Here is a 27,804-nt window from a genome sequence, read left to right on the forward strand (position 1 = left end):
TATATATATATATATATATATATACATATGTATATATACATATGTATATGTATATTTAAATCCTGACAAATATATTCTTACCAGTCCCATTAAATATATTTTATCTCTATAAGTCTATCATTTCTATATTTTAAAATGTCAAGAAATTAAAATCCTTTTCTTAAACAGCTCTTTCTTAACCAGCTTCTCAAATCTCCCTTTCTCTTCCGAAGACCTTGCCTTTAATCAACAGCAGTGAAGAAAACACCATCTGTGGGGCAGCTAGGTGGTGCAATGAATAGAGCACTGGCCCAGGAGTCAGGAGGACCTGAGTTCAAATCCGACTTCAGATATTTCCTAGCTTCTAGTACTTTTACTAGCTCTAGATACTTACTAGCCATGAGGCCTTGGGCAAGTCACTTAACCCCAATTGCCCTGCTCTCCTCCCTGCAATAAAAGAAAGAAAACACCATCTGTGCTCCTATGGTCTTCAATTTCTTGCCCAAAATAATACTCTTTAAGAATATTCTAGATTGAATATCATTTTTGCTCATGCAAAATGTGTAGCAGTCATTTGCTTTGATAATTCTTCAGAGGTATTTTGTCATGTCCTGGATAACATGAGTAGAAGTTATATAATTTGACAATTACAGAGTAGTTTTCTGTCATACCATTGGAAATATATCACAGGAAGTCAGTAGACCTCTCTACTATTATCAGTGATCCACAGAAGGAAGTCACCAACCACTGCTACTCATTTTTTCTTTTTCTGATCCTTACTAGAGAATCTCTCATTCAAGGACAAATATTAATCAATATCATCATTGCTTGAAGAAAAAGCAGCTACTTCTTCCTCTATGGGTCTTGTATTCTTTCCTTTGCCCCTTGAGATTCTTTTTCTTTTTTGTTTTAACATGGAATCTCTTTTCCCTTTTTTTAAATAAGGAATACTATTCTTTCTGATTTTCTGAAAAGTTTTTTTTTAAAAAAGGATTTTTTTCAAACTCTCTTGCCTTCTCCTCCAGAAAACTAGCCTGCACCTTGAGAACAGACAACAATTACTTGATCATGGAAGAAAGACAAATACTATACACTCTATGAAGATTACTAGAAAATTATCCCCACAGTATTTCTGGAGGTGAAGTCTTCAGTCCTTTGTCATTCTTGATAGAAGTGTTTGTGGTCAATATCCCTGGAAAGCTCTTTTTAAAATTTTTCCAATTAACAACAACAGAGAGGCCTGCTCATCTCCTGGGGTATGAATGGTACACCTTCATGAGGTCTTCAGTCAAAAGTTTTATTGTAGAGAATAGAGTTGCTCAGGTACTGTGGATTTAACTAGAGGAGTTCTCTCAGTTCCCTGTGATTCTTAGCATCTTTAAAAAAATGATGTTGTAAATATCCCTTCTTTCCAAGCCATCACAAGAGCAGATACCTATCAGCAGATCCTTTTAAGCTGATAGGCAACTGAGATAGTTAAGCAGAAGAACCAGGCTCATCAACTGGTGTTCAAAAAGACAACTTTAAAATTCATATTATGCAATCAGTCTTTCCCCTCCCCACAAATAACAAAGGCAGAGAAATAGAATGCTCCTCTCTCCTTGCACTTCTCTCCATAATGTCCTTTGGTGGTTTATTTTTCCAAGGATGTTCTTAATATTTATTTAAATCTGATTTATTCTGTGAAAATGTTAAAAGGGACAGAATGCTATGAGTAACTATCCAATGTGACAATGTGACCTAGCCAGGCCTAATCCAATGTGACAATGTGATCTAGTCAGGCCCAAACCTCTTATGGAAGGCTAGGGTCAGAATACCACCTAGAGACCTCCTTAAATATCAAATGAAGTCAGAATGCCCATCCTTCACCCAAGCAAAAGTTGAAAAGTCCCTTAGAGGTAATTTACAAGTTCCTTATTTGTGTTTTTCGTTGAAATGTTCTCCACTTCATAATCTCCAGTAACTTTGTTTTTATTAGAGAATAAGCTTTGTGGGAAGAAGATCAAATATTGAAAGTTTCCTCCTTGTAATTCAAGGAAAGTTATAAGCAAACAAAAAAAAGTTTTTTCTGCTGTGTATATGATTTGTCATGTCCATCTCCATTTTGACAAAAACATATAGGCAGATTTTACAAGAAAGGCAAAGTGCTCCTGGACACTTGCTTCTTTTAAAAATTTTTAAAATTAAAAAAATATAATTTTTATGCTTGCTTCTTATTGTATCTTTATTATACTATTAGTAGTATATTATGTTATAGTATTATTATATAGTATATAATACATTATAGTATAGCATTAGTATAATATACTATTAGTATTATTATACTAATGAACTTCCAAAGGGAGAGAGTGTAGAGATCACATGAGACCTGCATATTATCTTCAGTATTTCCTTAGGTTCTAAGCAGAGAAACAAAGACAAAAGTAATGGTGCACTTATCATTATTCCAACCAAATAAAACTACCTGATTATAATGAATTCAAACTCTATTTTCTTATAAAGAAAAACAACTGAGAAGAATGTTTCACACCATTGTCAAATACAGATAATCTGACAAGAAGTATGGACACATGCCAACATTCTCTTCCCAGGGGAAAGTACAGACATTGTGTTGGGGGTGGAGTGAATTACCAGCTAGTTCTGTGGTGAAAAGCAAATAGATGAACTTTTCAGTAGAAGTGGGAAAATTGTGGCATATTTAAAAGATGGATGAATTTAATACCAGGACCTTGAAAGTGCAAGTATATAACCTCATCCAAAATACCTTCAAAAGATGTCATTGATTATTTTTTTGTTTGATTTTTGCCAAAAATGTCAGCATGCATATGCTTCAATGCCTCCAGTGGCAAATCACCTCTTGGTCTTAGATAAAGACCACACATTAAAAGCACCAACAGTAAAATTAATGTTTGCAGATGGTCTAAGAATTGTCTTCTTTTCATCAGCCTGTCTCTTTCTCACCTGTGCTACTATCTTCTACCATATACTTTAAAATTCAGTGACACTGGGCTCCTGGATGTTCCTGAAATAAAAGACTTTTCACTCTAGGCATTTTCACTAGTATTCCCCGCCTCCTCTCCATCTCCTGACTTCCCTGGCATCCTTTAAGTCCCAGCTACAATTCCATCTTCTATGAGAAGTCTTTCCTAATCCCCACTTAATATTAACACTTTCACTCTATTGAATACCTCCAATTTAGCCTTGTTTGGACATGGTTGTTTTCATGTTGTCTCCTCCATTAGACTCTGAGCTCCTTGAGAGTAGAGACTATTTTTTTGCGTTTCTTTGTATCCCAGTGCTTTACAAGATTGGTGAACCTGCAGCCTCGAGGCTACATGTGGCCTTCTAGGTCCTTGGGTGGGGTCTTTAGACTGAGCCCAAGTTTTACAGAACAAATCCTTTTATTAAGGGGATTTGTTCTGTGAAGTTTGGATTCAGTCAAAGGGCCCCACTCAAGGACTTAGAGGACCACATGTGGCCTCCAGGCCACAGGTTCCCCCACCCCAGCACAATGTTTGGCACATAGAAGGTATCTGATAAAAGCTTATGGACTGACTGAGTAGAAGAGTGTCATAAAGGACTCATGGTTATTCTGCATTTATATCTGATGCCAGAACAAAAGAAAATCATCACTCAGTAGCCAGCCTTATGATAATGATCCGCTTTGTACGTAGCTAGCATTGTTTTTGAACAACAGATGAAGTCTATTGTGAGGCCCAAACCTGAAACCTTTCCAGCATGGTAGAAATTGTGTTCCACTGACACAATCTTTGGGAACCCATGGTTGGAAAAAGACTTTTCTGGAGATATGACAGTTGAAGGTAATGTATTGGCTTTGGATTACACTCATTTGGAAAGCTTTATGGAGGACTGCATGTTTAATATATAAGAATATAGAAGGGATCTATAATGCATTTCATCTCTATAGGAGTCAGAGGGGTCCTGGGGGTTCCCACAGAGAACTAAATCAGAAGCTAGACTACTTTAATCACACCCATGCAGCAAGGAAGAAGGTGCTGCCTGTGCAACAGGTGGGAAAACAGGTGAGATTCTGTGTGCAGTCATCTAGGCTGGCCCTTCCCCTTTGCCTTTCTTTGACTCTTAGAGAAGGAGTGACAGAGAACTACTACAAGCCACGAGCCCCTCTTCTGCTGATTGCTGCTATGGCATAAATTTGGAGCAGCTGGGATAGACCACCCAGAAGTATAGTACTATAGCAGCAAGATCTTTGGGCAAAAATTGAGACAAAGCTTTTTGGAGGGGATTACCAATTAGGACTGGACTGGTAGCTACCATGAAACCTCTTTGTTGGTTAGAAAGCTAGTAAGCCAGTCTGATCCTTGTCATGCTCCTTATTTCATTGCTTTCCCTGTTCGGGTCCAGGACCTGGAGCATGGCCATGGACAGAAGCAATCCCTTTACCCAACACCCCCTTTCCACGACTTACAGGTACAGCAAGGGCCTGGGAAAAGCACTTGGGGAGGAGAGTATGTAATGGTTTCTTTGGAATTTTTTTAATGTTTAATAAACCATGTAGCTAATGAAAACTACTGGCCAGTACAACATAAATATACAGGGTCAAGACTGAGCTAGAAAATTTCCCAGATGTAGAGTGAGTAGATTTTCCTATAATTTTTCAAATAATCCAGGCATATATGTCAACATCTCTTACTCTAGGTTGAGAACCAAGGCCAGGGAGATTTTGTTTCTTGTACAGTCTCTTGGAGTAATTCACTCATCTGATAAACAGCTAGTGAATTTGCACATGTGTCAGAGGGACCTTGATGACAACACTAGGCTGATAGCTCAAGTATAGCACCACCTACTGGGCAAAAGTATAAACTGTATTCCCTTGCTGGTTAATGGCTAAGTGACACACTGTCTTCTCTGGCCTTAAGGAAGGCAGGACAACAAACCAGTGTGGGATGCTACTCCTACCGCAGTACCTCAAGTGGAATCTTGACTATCCCCAGCAAGTGCAAACACAGGCTGTACCATATAAAATGACAGAAAGTATTATTATCTAATCTATTGAACATAATTCATATTTCATTTGGAAAATATCATAGTGAATAGAATTCTGGGTTTGGAGACAGGAAGTGCTGAGTTTAACTACCCTTCTCTAACATTTATGAGTGTATGACACTGGGAAAGTCTATTGACCTCTGTGACGTCAGGCAACCCCTTAGGACTCATCCATGAAGTCATATATGGGTATACAGCTGGCAAGAAATTCCCACACTAGGAAATTCCCACACTGATGAAATCACATATCCTGAAACATGTAGAGGAAGATGTTAGAAAACTATCACCTTACTTCTTTCAATACTTCGAGAATCTGTAATTTCATCAGTATGAGTACTTCTTTGAACAAGTCAGAACACAACCCTTCAATGGTTTCCTTTGTAATTTCTTTATGTTTAATAAACCATGTAACTAGTGAAAATTGCTTTAGTGACTAAGTATATGATCTTCAAGTGTTGTTTTGGTCAGAAATATTTATCACCATTACCATGCCATCAATCATCAGGTTGTGGTCCTCTTACCCTTACCCTTCCCCCCCCCCCCAAAAAAAAAAGTTTTCAATGGGAAGAAAAGATCGCAGAGACCAAGAACTGAGTATGAGGATGAGTCAAGTCATATCTCAAGGACACTTGTGGTTGAAACTAGAAGAATAAAAACAAATAGATATGAAATGGAACAGATCTACTGACACTTCTATGGTGATCTATTCTCATTAGAAAAGCTAGTGAAATACTACATTTGGGATTCACCAATTCCAATATTAAATATATTGTATGAGGACAAAGAAGTGAAAATAACGTGAAAAAATAAGGTTAGGAAGAGTGGCTGTGCCTATAATTCTTATGTGTTATAAACTATGCTTTTTGTTACAATACAGGGCTCCTAAGGGGGGGGGGGAGTGATAGAGATGCAAAATAAGAAATAAAAGATGATACAACATTTAAAAAAAACCAAAAGATAATTAAGTCCAGAAGGGGTCATAAATAGGAAAATTGTTACAATTTCATATATAAGCCAGCTTCATATGTCAGTCTATTTTTGTTCTTTGAAAATTAGAATGTTTGTATTATTTAATGATTAAGTTCATAACAAAGAAGAATTTTTTTTTTTACTAAAAGACTGTCTGTATCTGACAAAACACAGAAGAAATAAATGCAAGGCAATTAAGTCAGCCTAGCAACCCTACCAGCTTGACCTTCTGATAGAGATAGTCTGCTCTCCAAACTACCCAATCTACTTCTAGTGTCTAAGGGCACATTTGAATTCAGCTCCTCCTAACTCCAGGGCTAGTGCTCTCTATCCAGTACACTACCTAGCTGCCCCTCCAATTGATTTTCTACAGACCGTGTTTTGACAGTCTTACGTGAAAGAGAGGTAAAAAGAAGACAAAGTAAACAACTCTTTATTATTTGTTGATTTAAAAAAAATGTAACTTCGTGGAGCAAAATGCAACTGAAAGTGTCTTGAAATCATGCAAGTTTCTTGTATAGCGGATGTGATGAAGCCTCAGCATCAGCATTAGGGGGACAGCAAACAGGGACACACGCTGAGCAAGGGTGTTTGTGACCATCGTAGATATCATTTGCTGGGTCCCAAAAGAAGAGAATTTCCCTATTAATGCACAGGTTCTACGGATGTTCTTGTTTGCAGGTGACATTGTACTGCTTTCTCAATGAAATGCACAGAGATCAGTCTAGCTAACTAAACAGGAAAGACAAAGTGGATCACAAATACATATTGCCTCAATTATGACAAAGATTTGAATGAATACTCCATTGGCTTAATCCATAAGTACATAGATCTTGGAAATGTACTAAAGAATTTGGTCTCAGAATGAAATAAAAGGGGAAAAAAGCAAACTAAACTGCATTTAAGAAATTGCACAGTACTTTAAATAATCTCAATCTATTTCCCATTGCAAAAGCCCGTCATTTTAACAATGATAGTAATAACTAACAATACTTTCATGGTTTTGAATAATGAGACATCCCAACTGCCAAAGAATCATAATTGCAGGCAATAAAAAAGCAAGTTGGGAAAAAGCAAAATGCGGCATATTTCCAGCGATGAATTTTATGTGTGATAGGACACAAACAGGAGAGTGGATAGAGTTGTGGGCTTAAAGTCAGGAAGACAATCTGGGTGATCCTGGGCAAATAACTTAACCTCTCTTAGCTTCAATTTCCTCATCTGTAAAATGAGGGGGTTGGACTCAATGGCCTCTATGGTCCCCACAAGCTCTAAATCTATGTTCCTATAGTTCTAGGTATGAAAATAAGGTGGGCCAATCATGCATCAAGAATAAAGAATAACCAGTGACTTACTTAAATATGCACCGGTCTCTACAAAATGTTAAAAGAACCAGTGGAAGACTTTGATTATGTCATTCTCTGTGGAGGACTTATGGAAAAAATATGAACAAGAACTGCACAAGATAAGAGAGTATGGATAAGTTTCAATCCACACTGTTGAAGGGATAGTACCTATATTGAGATTATGCTTCTATTGAAGCATTTAATAACTAGTTTATTTCGTATTAGCGATAAGTACTGCCATAATCCATTGGATTTGTGACTTCATTGGTGTGAGTACTCCCTCCTTTGGTGGTGATTGCAACCCATCCAGACCTTCTCCTCCTACTTAATTCTTATCCATGATCCTTCATTGGGATGTTCCTGTAGGTGTTCCATTGACCATTAACCAGTTTAATGCTCAAGATCCCTATATGCTAGCCATCATTGCTGCTATATGACTCACCTCTTTTTCCAATGATACATTTCCTTTATGATAGCATTGCTGGAAATATGCTAAAGTCTACTTGCACCTACCATGCATCTTTCCATGGCCCTCTGGGTCATCTGTAGCTTTACTTCTTTGATTATTGTGGTGTTCGAATACACACAACCATACATCATCAGGAAAACATTTCTGTTAAAAAGATAGTGTTTTTATGTCAATGAACAATTTGGGATTATTGAAAGAACAGTACAATCCAGACTATTCCTATTCATCATGAACCCAACTCACTACCAGTTGGAGATAATGTACTGAGGCACTACTTTAATAGCTTACCCAATAGCAAGTCTTAGCAATAAGCAACTTTCACCCATTTACTTTTCCCTAAATAGACTTTTCTCTACCATCTCTACTGAAAAATCACGGACATCACTGAGGACGTCCTATAATGGTCTGGGACTTGATGCAAATGGCACAATATCACCTGCAAACAAGCACATCACATCTGGAGAACCTCACTGTTCCTAGAGAATCCCTCTTTTATTTAGACCTTTCATAAGTTCATGACAGTGGTGAAAACCTCATATCAATCTTTCTGAAGACTTTCAGCTCCACTGCTTTGTGCTGGTTTTGATGTAATAGGACTTGTAATTTTTCACTATCTTCCTCCTACTACTTAACACATGACTTTGTATTCTAAAACAGTGTTTCCTTGGATGCCATGTCTTGCCACTGGACAAAGATATTAAGTGTTTGCTGGTTAAGACTGGTTCTAGGCTCTTTTGGTCTCCTCATTGTAATGATCATTTTGCATAACTTAAATTTTTGTTGGAATTGGAGATAGCCAAAGTCAATATCTCTGTGTTTTTTACTTTTTAGTTTGGGGAACAGACAGTAGCTTTGAAAAGATAAAGCTGAAGCTCTTACAAATATTCTTGACCATCTTCAAAAATTTATTATCTCTTCCTCTAAATTTAATACTAATTTTGACTTTTGCTCTAACTAGTCAGTCAGTGCTGACTGCTCTGACAGCTGATTCTTATATGACTAGCATATTAGTATCAATTTCCTGGAAAGAGACCTTATTTGGTGCTTGGCATTTTCAATGCCTTCTGATTCTCTTCCAGAAGAAAATCTTTGAAATATTTCTTAAACTTGAACCACATTAGCATTTCACCATCCTTCCCTGTGCTCACTTTTGTAATTTTATCATAAGCCAGTGTATTTTATCTCTGTCTAAATGTATGAAACAGCTATTTAGAGAACTTAGAGATAAGTTAATGTTTACAGATTATCTAAAAAATCTATGAGTTCTTCTTTTTCCATCACTCCAGTACTATCAGGACTTGAGTCACATTTTATTTTTCTTTGTTTCATGTGTTGTTGCCATGGCCAAAGAAATCATCACCAGTTTACTGAGTCTCTCTCCATACTTAGATTAGTCCTTGAGCTCTGTTACTGGGGCAGTAATCAAAGCCTTTTCAAGTAGAAACTGCCAAAGCTTATACCTGCTGGTATAGGTGCAAAACCTCCACTCTGATATTCTATCCACTATAATTGATCTTCCTTGGCAAATGATATTGGGGCAATGATCCCTGATGATTGATCCTGGGGGATCAGAATGGGGGATCAGAATCAATCAGAATGAAGGCTTGAGATAATGACATTACAGAATATCCCATAATCCCTTTGTTAGCCTCGAACCCTGAGGGGGAGGTGATGCAGATAACCAAGATCTGGGGATCTGAGCTGCCAGTATGAGTGGGAATAAAAACAGAGACTCCCTAGAGTCCATATCATTATACTTGCTTAATGGCCCAGTCAAATCTTAGGGTGCAAGGGAAAACTATGGAAGCTTTCAAAAAGAATACAATCAAAGGGACCTTGGAGGCTGTAACAGGATTCATTTCTACCAGCATTTCCTCATAACACGGTTTAGGCCCATGCTTCCTCCTTCCTCCTGTGGCAAGAATCAGTTTTCCCTAAACTTCCCTGAAGCAGCTTCATGGCATAAAAAGGCAGGATTGGAGCCCTCAGTCTTGGTGGATTTCTGGAGGCTACAAGAACCACAGCATCCCATCCCATTGTCCAGACACATGGAAAGAGGGGAGGCCATGGTCTACAGCTAAATGCCACTGTAAGCCTTACTGGACATCCTTACTGTGGTGGGAAAAGGAACAAACCTCCTTTTCTTAACTGTTCAATGACTTGTGAGTTCCTAATCGCATCCCAACATCAAATCTGAACTGAGAGTGCTAACATTAGGTTTGCCTCAAACAGTGACTATCAATCTAACTTTCTCATTTTAAAGATGAGGAAACTGAGTGCTGCCACCACATGTGAAAGCAGAGAGGCACCACCAACCCTTTCTTCATGTACTCCTCTCTCTGTATAATGACACCTATGCTGGAGTACACATAAGACATCAATTTTGATCAACAGTGGCTTCCCCCCTCCTTGTATCATAAGACTAAATAAAGATGGAGCGGCTAGGTGGCACAGTAAGTAGAACATCGGTCCTGGAGTCCGGAGGACCTGAGTTCAAATCTGGTCTCAGACATTTAACACAAAAACTAACCGTGTGAACTTGGGCAAGTTACTTAACCCCAACTACCCTCAAAAAAAAAAAAGACTAAATAAAGATAATGTATTTAGAGTTCCTAAAATGAGTCACGTTCAATATATGCTAATGGCTATAAAAGGCCAGTGACTGTCCCAGGGTGCATGTGTGTGGCATACACAATTTAATTAATTGATAAACATTTATTAAGCACCTGCCATATCCAAGACATTGTTCTATATGCTGGAAGTATAAAGACAAAAAATGACAGTCTTTGTCCTCAAGGAGCTTACAATCTAAGGGCAATGTGACACATACATAAAGAAGGATAATACAAGGAGAACTGAGAGAGAGGCAAAGGAGAGTTTAAGGCAAATTTTAGGAGGAGAAATGATTTTCATCTGCTACCATCATGGAAGGCTTCATAGAAAAGGAAGTATTTGAGCCTGGCCTTAAAGAAAGAGAATAGTCTTAACAGATAAAGATAAGGAAGCAGCCTGCTGGGAATAGTCGGCATACTACTACTACTACTATTAATAATAATGATAATTGGGGCAGCTAGGTGGTGTGGTGAATAAAGTACCGGCCCTGGAGTCAGGATGACCTGAGTTCAAATCTGGCCTTAGACACTTAACACTTACTAGCCATGTGACCTTGGGCAAGTCACTTAACCCCAACTGCCCTCCAAAAAAGAAAAAATTATAATGATAATAAATGATAATAATAATGATAATATCTAACATTTATATAGCACTTAGTATGTGCTGGGCATTGTGCTAAGCACTTAACAAGTTAATATCTCACTGGACCTCACAATAAACCTGGGAGATGAGTGCTATATTATCACCACTTTACAGATGAAGAAAACAAGGTAAACAAAGGTTAAGTGACTTGCTCAGGGTCACACAGGAGGCCATATCTGAACACAGGTCTTCCTGACTGTGGGCCAAATGCTTCATCTACTGAGCTGCCTAGCTGCCTAATATGACTTGAATATCTAAGAAAGAGTAGTGTGAACCAAATTTGGAAAGTTATGTGGCAGAGGTTAAAGGCATCACAACATCATTTAGCAAAGATGAGAGCATTTGGCTGCTCACAATGTGACTATTTAAGAACATGCGGAAGTATCCTGGTCTGACATCTCTGCCCTTTCTCTGCTCAGCTCCTTGAGAAATGTAAACCAGGTGTCTACTTCCTCTCCTCTAATTTGCTTCTGTTTGTCTTCTGATGTCATCATTCAGCTGTTCCAAAGTTACCAATGAACTCTTCATTGCCAGATCTAATAGCCTTTTCTCAATCCTCATCCTTGACCTCTGTAATTTTTGACATCCTAGGTTGCCATTTCCCCCTTCATACTCTTCTCTCTAGGTTTGCATGACACTATTCTCTCTCGGTTCTCCTCCTGACTATTCCTTCTCATCCTCACTTTCTGGACCTTCATCCATATCATGCCCTCTAGCCATAGGTATTCTCCAAAGCTCTGTCCTGGGCTCTCTTCTCTTCTCCCTCTATACTATCTATTGGTGAGCTCATTAGCTCCCATGGGTTCAATTATCATCTCTATGGAAATGATTCGAAATCTATATATACAGCTCTAATCTACTTGTCTCCTGAGTTCTAGTTCTAAATCACAACTGCTCTTTAGACATCTCAAACTGGATTTGAAAGCCAACAAGTCCAAAATATAACTCATTATTTTTGTCTGCCTCTTCCCACCAACTTTCCCATCTTCCTTCCTTTCTTATTACTGTCAAAGGTGCCACCATCCTCTCAGTCACTCAGGCTAGCAACTGTGGTTTTATCCCTAACTCTTATCTCAACCACCCTGCTGCATGTACAATCTGTTTTCAAATCTTATTTCAACCTTTACAACCTCTCTTATATATACCATTGTCTAGGACAAGCCTTCCAACTGATCTCCCTTTTTCACACCCTCTCTCCCTACTCTAATCCATCCCCCACTCAGCCACAATGATTTTCCTAAAGCACATGTTTTACCATGTCATCACTCTACTTAATAAGCTCCAGTGCTTCCCTATTACTTCCAAGATCCAATATAATACTGTTTGGCATTTAAAGCCTTCTTCCCTACCTCTTATTTCCCACCACACACTCTATATTCCAGTCACATAGACCTTTTTGCTGTTCCTTGTACACAGCACTCCATTTCCCAACTTTATGTCTTTGCACTCTATATCTCATTCCCATGCCTAGAATGCTTTCCCTCCTTCTTAGCTTCCTTCAAGATTTAGTTTAGATCCCACCTTCTGCAGGAGCCCTCTCCAGATTCTCATGTTGTAGTGACTGACAATTGAGTTCCCCTTCCATCTACTCTGTATAAATCTTGTATTTACCTAGTTATTTACGTGTACCCTAACCATTGGAACATGAGCTCCTTGAGGGCAAGGACGATGATTTTGCCTTTCTTTTTTTATCCCCAGAGCTAAGCCCAGAGCCTGGTACATAGTAAGCATTTAACAAATGAGTGGTGGTTACTTGATTGATTGATTCATGGCTATTATCGGTTATTAGTGGTTAGATACCCAGCTGGGTATGGTGGAAGAAAAAGGGCAGACCAAGAGCTAAACTTGAGGTTACTGTGGTGCATTGAGAGAAAGAGAGGGAATTTAGTGTAAGGATAAGTTAGGAGCTCAGTGCACTGGGGACAGAGCAGGAGGTTGGAAAACTGAGTCAAGTATGAGTGAATGAGGAGAGCAGATAGTGTGCATAGGAAAGAGAAAGGACAGAAAACGAGGGTTAAGGCCAATGAATGGCTGGAAGACACAGCATAGGAGTACAGGGAGGGTTTGGGTCCCAGTTCTTTCCTCCCCAAAATCCGGTAGTATAACTATCAGCACAGCAGAGACATCAGTGATGGGAGGGAGGTTCGACAGCACAGAAGTCAGACTGCAGTAGATTGAAGAATCAGTAAGGAAGTAGAGACAGCAAGAATAGACTGGACTATACTTTTTTTTTTTTAAAGTTTGGGACAGGTATATGACAAGCATATTTATAGTCTGTGAGAAAGAAGGCAGTAGGAAGGGGGGATTGAAGAAAAGAGAAAGTGAATGGTTGATAAGAGTAAAGTCCAAGAGGATATGGGGATAGGATTAAGGGCATAGGTAGGGGAAATTAAGAGGCAGCTAGAGCTCTGGCCAGGGTCAGGAAGACCTGAGTTCAAATTTGGCCTTAGACACTTAATAGCTGTGTGACCCTTGGCAAGTCACTTAACCTTTGTTTGCCTCTGGAGAAGGAAATGGCAGACTAGGATCTTTGGCAAAAACAAACAAACAAAAACAAAACAAAAAAAACCAAAGACAATATTGGAGTGTTATGGTCCATGGGGTCATGAAGAGTTGGGACATGACAACAGAGGTAATTAGCCTGAGCAAGGAGGTGGGTCATCTCATACTCTGAAAGTTGGAGGATGGACACATCTTTTCAAAAAATTACAAAGTATGATCATCTGCCAAGAGAGATTTAGGTGTTCAATAATAGTGCTATCCTAGGGTACTAGAAACAACTGCACAACAGATCAACCTCATCGCTCTTTTCCTTCCTCTACCCTTAACTTACTTGCCTCTAGAACACAAGACATTAGAGTACTGACAAACAAAAAGTCCACCAATCAGACACTATTTGCATACTGTTTCTAGCTCTATTATGTCCCTGATGAACAACAAATGGAAAGTATAATTTGAAAATTATTATGGGCTGTTAGATTTCCCTAAGAACATGTCCCTCTATTGCTAAGTCTATAAAAACTCCCTTAAAGAAGTCTACCATTCCTCCCCCTATCACTCAATGTAAGGAATGAAAACGCCTTGAGAGATTGTTTCATTCTTTTAAACTGTATTCTTAGCACCTAGCCCAGTGCCTGGCACACAGCAAGCCCTAATAAATTCTTACTGATTGATATGTGCTTGTGTAACATTACATGCACATCTTACATAGCATGTACATACATCCATACATATAAATAAAATAGTTATATTAGAATAACAAAAATTCAAGCTTAATAGAATCTTGCTGAATTGAATTAAATGAATTATTGGGGAAACACACAACGATAACTAGATGCATAGGAAACAAATCATAATATGTTCAGCAATTCTCTCCTACAATCCCCTATAATTGAGTATGGCAAGAATTAAATATGGCATTTAATAGCTTAAGACTTTTCTGTGTAGCAGTTTTCTAGCATTTGACTAATTTCATTCACTAAAAATATTTATGGAGTGCTGACTATTTACAAAGAAAATTGTACTATGCACTAACTACAGACAATACAATTCTTGGCCTCAAGGGGTTGCCATATTAACAGAGTGTCAACACAGTCCTAACCTATCTTTTTATTTACTAACTTTTTTTTTTAAAGCAATTGGGGTTAAGTAACTTGCTCAAGGTTACATGGCCAGTGATTTCTGGGTGTGGTGCTGAGTATCTGAGCCCGGGATTCGATCCAGGTCATCCCAACACTGGAGCCGGTGCTCTTACTCACTGAGCCACCTGGCCGCCCCTACTAACTTTTTTTAATGTACTAACAGCACAGCACTATCTTTTCTTTTTTTTTTTTTGGTAAAGTTTTCCATTCTGGTTTCTTGTTTGTCTTTGTGGTACAAAAGAATGGTTAGTAGGTTTTAAATGATAAGCTTGAATATTTCACTTCCATTTTATCAGGGAAGGCTTTGTGAGAGTGGTAAAATCTAAGAAGGATCTTGAATAAGGGAAGAAAGTAACTGGGGGGAGGGGGCACGGCCAGGTAGCACAAGAGCACCGGCTCCAGTGTCAAGAAGACCTGGAGATCGAATCCAGGGCTCAGACACTTAGCACTCATCCAGAAACACCTGGCCACCTAACCTTGAGCAAGTTACTTAACCCCAATTGCTTAGGGGCGGCCAGGTGGCTCAGCAAGTAAGAGCATCAGCTCCAGTGTTGGGATGACCTGGATCAAATCTGGGCTCAGATACTCAGCACCACACCCAGAAACAACTGGCCGTGTAACCTTGAGCAAGTTACTTAACCCCGATTGCTTTAAAAAAAAAAAGTAACTAGGGGGGACAAGAGGAAACAAAAGTATTATATGTTATGCACTGTGCTAAACTCTTTACAAATATTGTCTCCTTTGATTCTTTCAATAACCCTGTAAGGCAGTACTTATTATGATCCCAATTTTACAGTTGAGAAAAATGAGGCAGACAGAGGATAAGTGACTTGCCCAGGGTCACACAAGCCAGTAAATTTCTGAGGCCAGATTAATTTTGATAAAGTCAGTGAAATTTAAAGAGGATCCTGACTCAGGGAATAAGAGAAGGAAGGTACATGATCAAACAAGTTGGTGGCACATAATTCAGGAATTCAGTGGTGATACCTGAGAATTTGGGAGGCCAATGGTCAGTTTTATTTAGGTGGGACAATATAGGATAACATATTTGGAGCTGGACAAGACATTGGACTTAATCTAGTCTAACCATCCCATTTTATATTAGAGGAAACTAATAACCAGAGAAGTTAAGTGATTTGCTAAAAGTTAAACAGGATCTGAACCCAATCTTTTGACTGCAAAACCAGCAATTTCTTAACTGTATCTTACACAGGAATCAAGAAAGGGATTGTCCTCTGAGGTACCACATCTCACCAGTCAGATTGGCTAAGATGACAAAACAGGAAAATGACAAATGCTGGAGAGGATGTGGGCAAACTGGAACACTAATGCATTGTTGGTGGAGCTGTGAACTGATCCACCCTTTCTGGAGAGCAATCTGGAACTATGCCCAAAGGGCTATAAATACTTTCATACCCTTTGATCCAGCAATACCACTCCTAGGGTTATATCCCAAAGAGATCATAGAAATGGGAGAAAGACCCATATGTACAAAAATGTTTATAGCAGCTCTTTTTGTTGTGGCAAAGAATTGGAAATTAAGGGGGTGTCCATCAATTGGGGAATGGCTGAACAAGTTGTGGTATATGCATGTTATGGAATATTATTGCGCTATAAGAAACGGGGAGCAGGCAGTCTTCATATTTACCTGGAGAGGCTTAAAAGAACTGATGCTGAGTGAGAAGAGTAGAACCAGGAGGAATTTGTACACAATTACAGACACAACGTATGTGTGATGACCAACTTTGATAGACTGGACTCTTCTGAACAATGCAGGGATATAAGTCAATCCCAAAAGACGCATGATGGAGAGAAAAACGTGCATCCAGAGAAAGAACTAGAAAGAACTAAATTTATATCCAGGTGGAAGCAAAATACCTGATCTTTTTCGTTCTCTTATTTGATTTTATGTCCTCTATACCATTTTTCATCCCAGCGGGTACAATCCATCCTTATAACCTGACCATTGTATAATGTGAAAGTATCTACAGATCCTATACTTGATTATAAGACGCCATGGGGGGGAGAGGGGAGGGAGGGGGACAAAATGTGAAATTCAAGGAATTGTGGAATTGAATCCTGTAAACTAAAAGGAAACAAACAAATTAATAAATTGAAGAATTAATAAAAAAAAAAAGAAAGGGATTGTCCAGTTTTTCTTATCACAAACTCCATACCTGTGTTTGCGACTTTTATCCTATCATCTCACAACACTCAGACAATTTCATTAGATATATTTTTTTTGGTCTCCATTTCACAAATGGAGAGACTGAGGTATAACTAATGAAGCATATAGACAACCCAAGCAGCACAATCTTCCTTAACTCAGTATTTCTATGAAGACCAGCTGTGATTCTGCTAAAATGGTTATGATAACTGAGAACATAATTTTCCTCTGACCTTCTCTAAAAACTAGTTTTCTTTCCCATTGTTAGGTGCTACTTATAGAAATCCTCTCCCTGCTGCCCCAAAATGAGCTTTTTTTTTGGGGGGGGGGTATAATTTTGAAAGAATGAACCATATAAACAACCTGAAGGCTTGAGCTCATAAATTCCCACAAAGTGACCAGGTGTGTGCGTGCGTGTGTGTGTGTGTGTGTGTGTGTGTGTGTGTGTGTGTGAACATTACCAATAGAAAGCTCTTTAAGGAAGAATCAGGATACTATGGAGAGAGTTAGTATGACAGCATGGCACCATACAATACAGTACAGTACGGTACAGTGAGTAATCCTTTTGTTATCCTACACAAAAAGATCCGCACCTGTGGTTTCAATGCTTTAGGGAACTCCAAGAAAAGAACTCTCCTTCTATCAATACTGGTCAGCATTTTCTAAATTGAGAAAGCTACCTAGGAAATCGAGAGATCAAGGAATTTGTCTAAAATGACACAACACAGTAGTATGCGTCTGAGGCAGGACTTGAACCCATGTGTCTTAGTACTGAGGCCAACTTTTTGTCCACTCTACCTCTGCCGTGCACATAGTAAAGTAATGTTGAGAGGGATTACTAGCTATGAAATTTGCTTTTGTAGGATCCCAGGATTTAGAGCTGGAAGGGACCTTAGAAACCACCTAGTCTTGCTTTATATAAATGTTGCTATCGTAGTCATCATCATCATCATCATCATCATCACCTCCTATGGATCCAATTATCATTTCTATGCTAATAATTCTCAGATCAACTTATCCAGTCTTTGCTTGCTCGTGTTGCCACTCAATTACTTGACTTTTGAGCTTTTTGCCACAGTAGAACTCTGCTTCCAGAGAGGAGAGCTTTGTCCCAAATTGCTGGGTTTTTGTAGCTGCCAGTATGATTAGTTGGCTGCCTTCTCTGAAGCCTCCACTGGCTCTGACACCTGGTCACACACCCCAGGACCTCCACCCTAGACAGCAATCCATATCTGAGCAGGTTAAATGAAGAGCAATTACCTCTCAGAACGGTTGCTTTGTCCCCCTACAATCTGCAGGCCAGGAGTTCTGAAGCAACCATGCAGCCACCAGGCCTCAGCCACTTATCCCTCTGGGGGCAAAGGCTGAACCACACTCCCAGACTCCCTGTTCCCAAAGTCTACACTGACCTCTCACTCTGTCTTTGGCATTTATGGGTTGATAATTCTGGCAACCACCACAGCTGCTGGTGATCCACTCTCCTGACATCCCTCTAGCAGCGGTTGGTTGTGGCTGCCCTGAGACTAAAACTGCAGGCTCACACGGGGCTGGGCTCTGCTCCCAGTGGGCTGCAATGAACCCTTCCTGTCTGCCTGCCAGGCTGTCTTCAGCAGGAGATTTGTTTCTCTCTGTCACTTTTTGGGTTCTGTAGCCCTAAAGTTTGTTTAGACTCATTTTTATAGGTATTTGAGGTGGTTATGGGGGAGCACAGGGAGTTTTCCCGCTTCTATGCCACCATTTTGGCTCCGCCCCCCCCCCAACTTATCCAGTCTTAACTTCTTTTCTAACCTCTTCTCTCATCTCCATTGCACATTGGGTGCCCATTGGACATCTCAGACTAGACAAACTACTGAAGTCCTGTAGGTATCTAAAACCCAACATGTCTAAAACTGAACTCATTATCTTTCTCTCCAACCCCTCTATTAACTTGCTACCCAAGGGCACCACTATCCTCCCAGTCACCCAGGCTCACAACTTCATATCCTCCTCATGTCCTCATCTCCCCCCTCCCCAAATCCAATCTACTGTCAAGTCATGGTGATTCTACCTTCAAAACATATTCCATATATTCCCTCTTCTCTCCTCTGACACTGCCACCACTCTGGTACACCTAGGCCCTCAAAGCCTCATGATTAGTCTATTGTATTAGCCTTCCAGTTGGTTTCTCTACCTCATGTCCCCCATATCAGTCCCTCTCCACTTAGCTATCAAAATGACCTTCCTAAAGAATAATCACATCGTCATTCAATAAACTTCATTGGCTCCCTATTACCTTTAAGATCTAATATAAAATCCTTTGCCCTTCAATGACCTTTATAACCTGAACCCTTTCTAGCTTTCCAGCTGTGTTACACCTTACTCCCCTACAAGTACTCTATGATCCAGAGATACCAGCCTTCTTGCTGTTCCTCCCACAAGACATTCCTTCTCTTGATTTCATGTTTTTTTTCAATGGCTATCCCCCATGCCTGGAATTCTCTCATTCATTTACATCTCTTGGCTTCCTTCAAGTCCCAACTAAAATTTTACCTTCTACCAGAAGCTTTTCTCAGTCTCCCTTAATGTTAGTGCCTTTTCCTTACCGATTTTCTCTAATTATAAATACACACACATATACACAAACACACACAGAGACATACACATATATGTATGTGTATATACATATATGTATACATGTGTGTATGTATATAGACACACAAGTATACCATCTTGTTTGTTCCTAATTGTTTTTGTGGTGTCTCCCCCATTAGATTGTGAGTTCCTTGAGACCAGGGACTGTTTAGTTGTCTTTCCAGGTATCCCCAGCACTGACCACAGTGCCTGGCACATAGCAGATATTTAACAAATGCTTGCCATCTTGACTTAAAGTCTTTCTCATTAAAGAAATCATGCTTATCTCAAAAAAAAAACCCCACACTAACAACAACCCACTAACTTTGTTTTTCAAGATTACTGCTAGATAAATTCCTATGCTATTCTCTTCCTAGGGGACGCAGTAAGGTAAGAGAAGGGAAGATTAGTAAGAATTATAGAGTACCCATTCTGACAATATGGAAATAGGTCAAGAAAAGAGACTGGGAGGTCAAGCAGTCTGAGCAGTATGGGGAGATTGCAAGGCAACCATCATCATCCTAGAAATAGTGCCAGTCTTTGAAAAGCTAGTGTCTCAAAGAAAGATACATTGTGACTGACACTTATTATATTAGTTACCAGTGAGAGGGGAATGGGGAAAACACAGAAGAGGAAGTAAGGGAGGAAAAAAAAAGTTTACTTTAGGACAGAAGCAGCTAGGCAGTGCAGTAGATAGAACACTGGACCTGGAGTCAGGAAGACCTGAGTTCAAATTCTCCCTCAAACACTTACATAGTCTGTGTGACCCTGGGCAAGTAAGTCACTTAACTTCTTGTACACTCAGTTTCTTCATCTGTAAAATGGGTGTGATAATAGCACCGACCTGCCAAGGTTGTTGTAAGGATTGAATGATGACATTTGTAAACCTTAAAGTGTTATACAAATGCTAGCTATTTTTATTATCTAACTAAAGCATTACATTGGAAAAGAGCAGAAAATTTTCACTTAAAGAGGCTGAAACTCTACCCCTAGACTGTGCTCTTTTGCTTGGCAGACAGAATCAAAGCCTGATCTTTCCCAAGGACAAAGTGCCTGGCTACAATTGTTATGCCACTAATATTTTTCACTTATTTAAGTGGTTTTGGCAAGGGCACTAGTAAATGGGACCAAATTAAAGCTCCTGTTTGGCTCTTTAGCTATGAGCTGTTATTTAGAAACAGATATCAGCACAGTTCATACAGAGCCACTCTAAACTCTGCATACAGGGCTTATGAAACCCGAAATTAAGGGAATTGTGAGAGCATACAAAAAGACAAGGGGGGTGAGAAATTAAACACTTCTAAAGCAGCGAGGTGGCAAAATGGATAATGCGCTGGGCCTGGAGTCAGGAAGATCCAAATTCTTGAGTTCAAATCTAGCCTCAGATATTCACTGGCTGTGTTACCCTGGGCAAGTCATTTAACCCTGTTTGCCTCAGTTTCCTCATCTGTAAAAATGAGCTGGAGAAGGAAATGGCAAACCATGCCATTATTTCTGCCAAGAAAACCTCAAATGGCGTCACAATGAGTAAGAGGTGACTGAAAAACAAGTCAACAACAACAAAGCACCAACACTGGGTCATGCATGTGAAGCGTTAGTATGAAATGTTTTCTATAATAAGCAAAAAGTTTTCAACAGCATAACTTTATGGTTAATTTCAGACACTCTGCTAAGACAGTCCAGCACCCTATAAAAAGAGATAGCAAGGCTGAATAGCAGCAGAGAGCTAATCATGCTTCCTTGCCTTGAGGGTTTGCACTGTTACTCTGGAGGGGCCTATAGTCTTCTGAAGTACCATGTTGTAGCACACGGCATGATGTCAGGAAACCTGGGTTCAGATACTAGGAGGTGATAACCTATGTCATGTATATTCCTCACACGGGTATTGCAAGAATGAACTCACGTCTTATAAAGGGCTTTGAACTCTCTTGTCTTCCTTGGATGAGAGGCATGAAAACCGTATCCAGGGGAAAAAAAAGAAGCTACATGAGTATCATTTGTTTTTCTGTGTTTGAAAGGAAATGAAAGAAAAGGGAGGGGAAATGTTAACAATCAATCAAGTAACTCACAGATATTTATTAAATATCGACTATGTACCATGTAGTGTGCTAGGTGCAGGGAATACAAAGATAGAAAGGGTTCCAGTCATCAAAGAGCTCCCATTCTATCCCATTGAGATAGAAAAAAAAATTATATGGGATAAAAGGCTTACAGGGCATGGTGGATAGAGCGTTGGGCCTGGAATCGGGAAGACCTGAATTTAAATCCTACTTCTGGCATATACTAGTTGTGTGTCCACAAGCAAATCTCCCTAAGCCTCAGCTGACTCACCCCCAAAATGAAGAGAATAGAGTAGATGGTTTCTAAGGACTTTTTCAGATCTAAATCTATGATCCTCTGATTTACCTGAACAGCCACATAGTACATTTCTTTTCATTTATTAATTTATTTTAGAAATTCATTTTAAACTTAAATACCAAATTAAAAAAGAACATTTCCATGTACACAGCAGAACATAAAAGATTCAATATAAAACAATAAAATTCCATTTCATGAAAACCTATGTAATAAATTCTACCTGCACATGGTATATTAGCATAAGCATTCTCTTCCTACACAGCAATATTTTGCAAGGTAGCTCATGCTCTTGGAGTGATCTGGGAATATATAAATATTACATAAATATTCTAATTTTCATATTTGGAGTTTTTATTTCTTTCAAGTTCTTTTAAATACCAATGAGAATGGTTTCTTTCCTTAGGGCTAGGTCAATAACAAATCTTCTATATTCTTAAAAATTCTTGCCTTTACATTTTTATGTTCAAAAAAGGTTCTGAAAAGCATCTTTAATATTAATACAATATATTTCTTTTAAACTCTTTATTCTGAACTTGACAATGCTAAATAAAATGTAAGCATTTTCCCCACATACAGAGTATAACAGAAAAAGGAGATTGTTCTTGTATTTGTAAGGAGATTTTGTATTTGTATGTAATTGTAATTGTAAGGAGATTTTATCTTACATTAAGTCAAAATCTGCCTCTGCCACTTTCACGTAAAATCCTTCTACCAGGAGACAACCCTTCAGATACTTGGGGAGAGTGATCAATGTCTGCTTTTACTTCATTTTCTTCCACCGCCTGAGGTCTGAAACTTTCACAACCCTTTCTGGATAAAACCAAACTCAGGCCTGTAGCCAAAGGCAAGGAAAAAACATATTCATATGACCAAGAACCCTAAATAGTGATTTAAAATGTTACAAATCTTTGTATTTCTTTCAGGATCTTTTTATCCCAGGAGTTTAAGGCTTCCAACAAGGCATTAGCCATTAACAATAATTTCTCAGAGGAAGATTAAGTGCATTTTGCATTTTAAAATGTCTTTTAATAACTGGAGGAACAGAGGTATTGAGAAGCTAATGACTGGCCTTCTGTCCAAGAATTAATGTTTGCTGAACTGAACTGAAATCAATAATAGATTCAAAGGAAAAAACCCAATAATCCAATCTGTTGATCTCTGCTCTATAGAGTGTTGAAGAAATTTTTCTGTTGTAATTACCTTAGTATTTTGTATATTTTTAAATGTGTAGCACTCATTTTAAAAAAATCAATAACATCATGAAGGGAATTTTCCTGCATCCCCATGGTTTAGAACTGGCAAAGAGAGACATGGGTCACATGGCAAAGTGAGAATTATAATTTGGTTCTATATGGTCAGTTATGCCTTATTGCCTTTCTTATCATTATATGAAAGATTAAAGTCATCGTTTATTCATTATCAGATTCATAGCTAACAAGCTAATGGGAAACGTTTTCAGACAGTTTGAGAGTCAGTGAACCGCCACATTGGGCACTAAGAGAGAATCTGGATAAAGTGCTGGGCAGCCAGATATCAGCACAACAGCTGGGTACCATATGTGAACCTAAAACCTCCATAGCCAACAATTCCCATTACTCTATTTTCAGACACTTCCACACCTTCAAAGGCTTCTAGCCCTCTTCTTTTGCCAAGATCACTTCACTCATTTACTCCTTTTCCCTATCTCACTTCCCTATTCTGCCTAGGATAATAATCCCATCTGCCTTCTCTGTTCTCTTCTCTCATCTACATCTGTTATCTTCCTTTCCCCATTTCAGTCTGCACCTGGAAGCATTTTTTCCTTTCCCTGCTTGTCCAATTGCTTCTTCTAAGACTCTCTGCAGAATTCATTTATACAGTAAAGACTTCTAGTGGATTTCCTATAACTGGAGGTTTTCCTTAAGTTTTCCCCAAAATCTTCTCACCAGTGAAGGTTTCCCACTTAATCCTAGGGTCACAGCTTGATGATCAAATTTCCTTTATAAGTATGCCTTAAATTGGTTATGATCTCACTGAATTTTATAGCTCGTTCCTGCTTTCAGTTGAAGTTCAGAAATGTAACCTTGGCTAACATGGGTGGGGTGTGATGTGGAACCTGTTATTTTATAATTAAGGCCCTTCTGAAAACTCTTTTGCTGGGCAAGATTTCATCTTTTAAATTTTTTTTTCAACAAGGCTACCAAAGGCTTTGCTAAAGCTCTCTAAATATACAAAGTATTTGAAAGTAGCTAAGTAGTTTAGGTTAGAGTGAAGTAAGGTCTTTAAAAAAAGGGGGGGGGGTGCTAACTTCACAATAATGTCAGATTTCCAATAGTTAAGAGTTATGAGATCTCTAAAGTCTCTTCCAAGAATCTCTGGTTCCATGATTATAGGGATGTAGGATCTTAGAATAGAAGGGACTTTGGTGGTCATTTAGTCCAGCTCCTCTACCCAATGGTGAATTACCTTGAAAAGCATCCCAATAAGTGGTTGTCCACCATCTGCTTGTATGCTTCCAGTGGCAGGGAAACCCACTACCTCATAAAGCAGTTAATTCCATTTTTAGACAGCTCCAATTGTTAAAAGAAATCCATTTACATACTGAGTCAAAACCTGTATCCTATAAGTTCCACCCTTTGGTCCTGGTTTCTATGACTAAGGTAATGTGGGGAGAAAAAACCCAAGCAAATAAATAACCTAAAAAAGCCCTTCCTCAAAATAACATGTGGTGGGAAGACTTGTATGAACTGACGCAGAGTGAAGTAAGCAGATCCAGGGGAAAGATATACACAATGACTACAATAATGTAAATGAAAGGAACACTAGAGGGAAGCCAAACTCTGAGTAATTATATAGTAATTATAATGACCAATCTTGGTCCTGGAAAACAAATGACGAAACTCATCCCCCCTCCTTCCTTTTAGCAGAGAGTTGGAGGGAATATGGGTGTGGAATGTTGTATCTACTGTCAGATGTGGTGTCTGGGCTGGTGGTTTTAGCTTAATAAATTTGTTTTTTGTCTTGCAACATGGAAAGAATTGAGCATTGTCCTCACCAGTGGAGTATCAGAGATCAAGTGAGGTTCTGATTGATGCCTCCAAAATATCACACAAGATGTAGGTGTGTGTGTGTGTGTGTGTGTGTGTGTGCCCACGCATGCACATGCACACATCTCATTCCTCCTCTCATGGGCAGGTCCAACATCGTACTTGTTTCTGAGTTTGGTTTACTCATTCCAATTTGCTCTCACCCTGGCAGATCTAAGTTCTCAAAGGTAGAACACCACAACATGGTTACATTGAATTTTCTCAGGGTCCTACCCTATTGGTGGATAATACACTTCCCCTTTTTACTACCCTAGCTCTTCAGTCCCCATGTAATGTGTTTTCCTTCTCTACAGTCAGACACTTACAAGGTAACACACCCACACAATGTGTGATATTTAAACAACTAGGCATTCCCAAATATTGATACTTCTAGATATTAAACGTAACCATTTACTTGATAAGGCAAAAGAAATATATCATATACAAATCATAAAATACATCATAATACACACATAAACTCAGATCATACTTTTCCACCAATTATACTCAAAAGCTATGATGAAGAATGGGTCCACACTTACAAGCACCTGCCAGGTGCCAGTGAAACACATGAGGAAGGAAAACTCCTATGCTTAGGGTAACTCACTTCTGGGCTGCCAGCTGCAATGTTATTGGTCCATTCAGGAACCATTCAGTTTCACCACATGAAACTGCTTCTTTGCTTGCTTCACTGCAGACCCTTACTTCTTTCCAGCTGGAGAAACCCTTTTCTTCTCTTTCTTCAGACACAGCCTTTTAAAGCTCTTTCAGTTAACCATCACCCTTAAAAGGGTATTTAGACACCTGTTCATTCCTCTTTAAGCAATGGAACTCCAAAGCTATGGCCCTCTCTGGATGATACAGACCAGATCAGTCTCAATCACAGACTTGAATGCTATGCTGTCCAAACAGTCAGCTCACCAGGATACCAAATCCCCTCCCCCCGCCCCCCCCCCCCCAAACCCTGCCTCACCTCCCCCACCCCCTGCTTTTCCTTTTCAAGCAAAAAGTGGCATCAGAGAACAACGAACCCTTATGGAAAGCTTCACCTTTCATAATGGGTGGTGCTGAAGGGCAATAGCTCTCAGAACTCTTGGGAAATGAAGGTAGGATTTCTCTTTGACTTGTTCAGCTGAAGCCTTCTATCAGCTGCTGTTCCTGAACCTAACTGCCACAGCGCGCAGGGGTGTGCTAAGGCTGGCTCCAACCAGCTCCAGAGAGACAATTATTTCATTTTCGGTATGAACATTTCAAATACTACAAGTCAAGGCTTGAATTACTGTTTTGATGATTGTCTAGACTTCAGAAAGTGATGGAGAAAATGTTAACAATGCAGATTATACTTAAAGGCATGTCCTGTGAACCCTCCTCCCCAAAGCTGATTGTTAAATATTTACCAGCACACCAGTGCCCACAGGGCAGCTCTTGGTTTTTCTCGCTGACTCTTCAAGTTTTCTCTCCAGTTCCTAGGCTGTCCCTTCTCCCTTCCTGCTATGTCTTCAGCTGCTTAAATGAGAACCTTTTGACTCTCAACAATGCACCTTTTGCTTAAAAAAAAATCAAAACTCTCCAAAGTTCCAAGTTCACTGTCCTTTTAAATCATAACTCAGTCTCCAAATGTTTATAGAATTTCTCATTATTTTGGTTTTATAATCTTTAATAATAAAATGTGTATATGCAAATTAATTGATATACCATCATGCTTCACAATTCTCTGATGCTTTTAACATGTTAGTCTTTCTCTTTAGTGATCTCTTCTTTTGTTTCTTTCCATTCAAACTTATCTACCTCTGCCTCTTTATAACATTAAATAGTTCCCAAACAACCTCATTAGTAAAAACATACAAATCCTCACAAAAATTGCAGATCATTTTTTCTCTAAAACAATCCAAATCACATATGAAAGCTCTTTCTTCAAACTCATACTAACTGTGTATTTATAACATACTTCTATTTCTACTCTTTTTAAGCATCAAAATATTTATCTATAACAGTCACATCCTGTGACAGTGACTATAATTTCCTTTACAGAAAAAGATGTTTTCTGTCCCTTTCATTGCTAAACTGTTGTATTTATCTAAAAGGGACATTATACTTTATACTCTGTTTAAAAGAAGGGTTCAATCATTCAGGGTGGTGGGGATATATGTGGAAATGACAGTGAGGTAAAAACAAAAAGTCATTTAAAATAATTATATTGATTATAACCATTACCTCTATCTACCTGATATTAGAGCAATCAAAGTCTAATTGGGCTTTATATATGCTCATTTTTCTATTTGAGGACTCCAATGAGATTTAAGAATGGGAATGTAACTTCCTGAAGCTGTTCTTATCAATTATTAGGAAAGATGACAGACCCAGAAAATTAGACAATCCTGTGAAAGGAATTAAGGATTTGCATGTTTTTTTTAAAGGATAGAAATTTGGAACAGAAACAACTTAGAATCATGGAAAATTGAGGAATAAGAAATATCTGTGGGCATAGAGAAGCTTGAAACTGCCATAAGAAGGAGACATAAAAGCTAGAGACTAGGAAAGATAGAATTGGTAGAGTCAAGGGGAGCAAAGCCCCTTCCTGCCTTCCCAGTCTTCTTACACCTTACTCCCTGACATATACTTTTTGATCCTGTGACCTTGGTCTCTTGCCCTGTTCCACAAACAAGATGTTTCAACTCAGCTCTGGGCATTTTTGCTGGCTGCCCCCTATGCCTAGAATGTTTCCTCATCTCTACCTCCTGGCTCTCCTGGTTTCCTTTAAGTGCCAACTAAAATTCAAGCCTTTCCTAACTCCTCTTAATTCTATTACCTTCCTTCTGTTACTTATTTCCTATTTATTCTGTATTTAATCTATCTATCTATCTATCTATCTATCTATCTATCTATCTATCTATCTATCTATCTATCTATCTATCTATCT

At 38.9% G+C, this 27,804-nt stretch overlaps 1 protein-coding gene across 2 annotated transcripts in view; it reads right to left on the reverse strand.

Annotated features, from left to right (window-relative positions):
• The window catches only part of WNT5B (Wnt family member 5B), a 147,127-nt gene that overhangs the window by 83,988 nt on the left and 35,335 nt on the right, over positions 1–27,804 (reverse strand). Inside the window, exon 2 of one of the 2 annotated variants that reach the window (XM_069094330.1) lies at positions 7,833–7,932. The exons of the other annotated variant lie outside the window; for it this stretch is intronic. Coding sequence (XP_068950431.1) covers positions 7,833–7,919 — 87 coding nt within the window. The 5' untranslated portion in view covers positions 7,920–7,932. The remainder of the gene's footprint in view (positions 1–7,832; positions 7,933–27,804) is intronic. 2 annotated transcript variants of the gene reach the window in all.

This window comes from Petaurus breviceps, unplaced genomic scaffold (assembly GCF_028583685.1).
Source record: "Petaurus breviceps papuanus isolate PSGF00001 unplaced genomic scaffold, PetGlider_PUasm1.0 216, whole genome shotgun sequence".
Classification (NCBI taxonomy): Eukaryota; Metazoa; Chordata; class Mammalia; order Diprotodontia; family Petauridae; genus Petaurus; species Petaurus breviceps.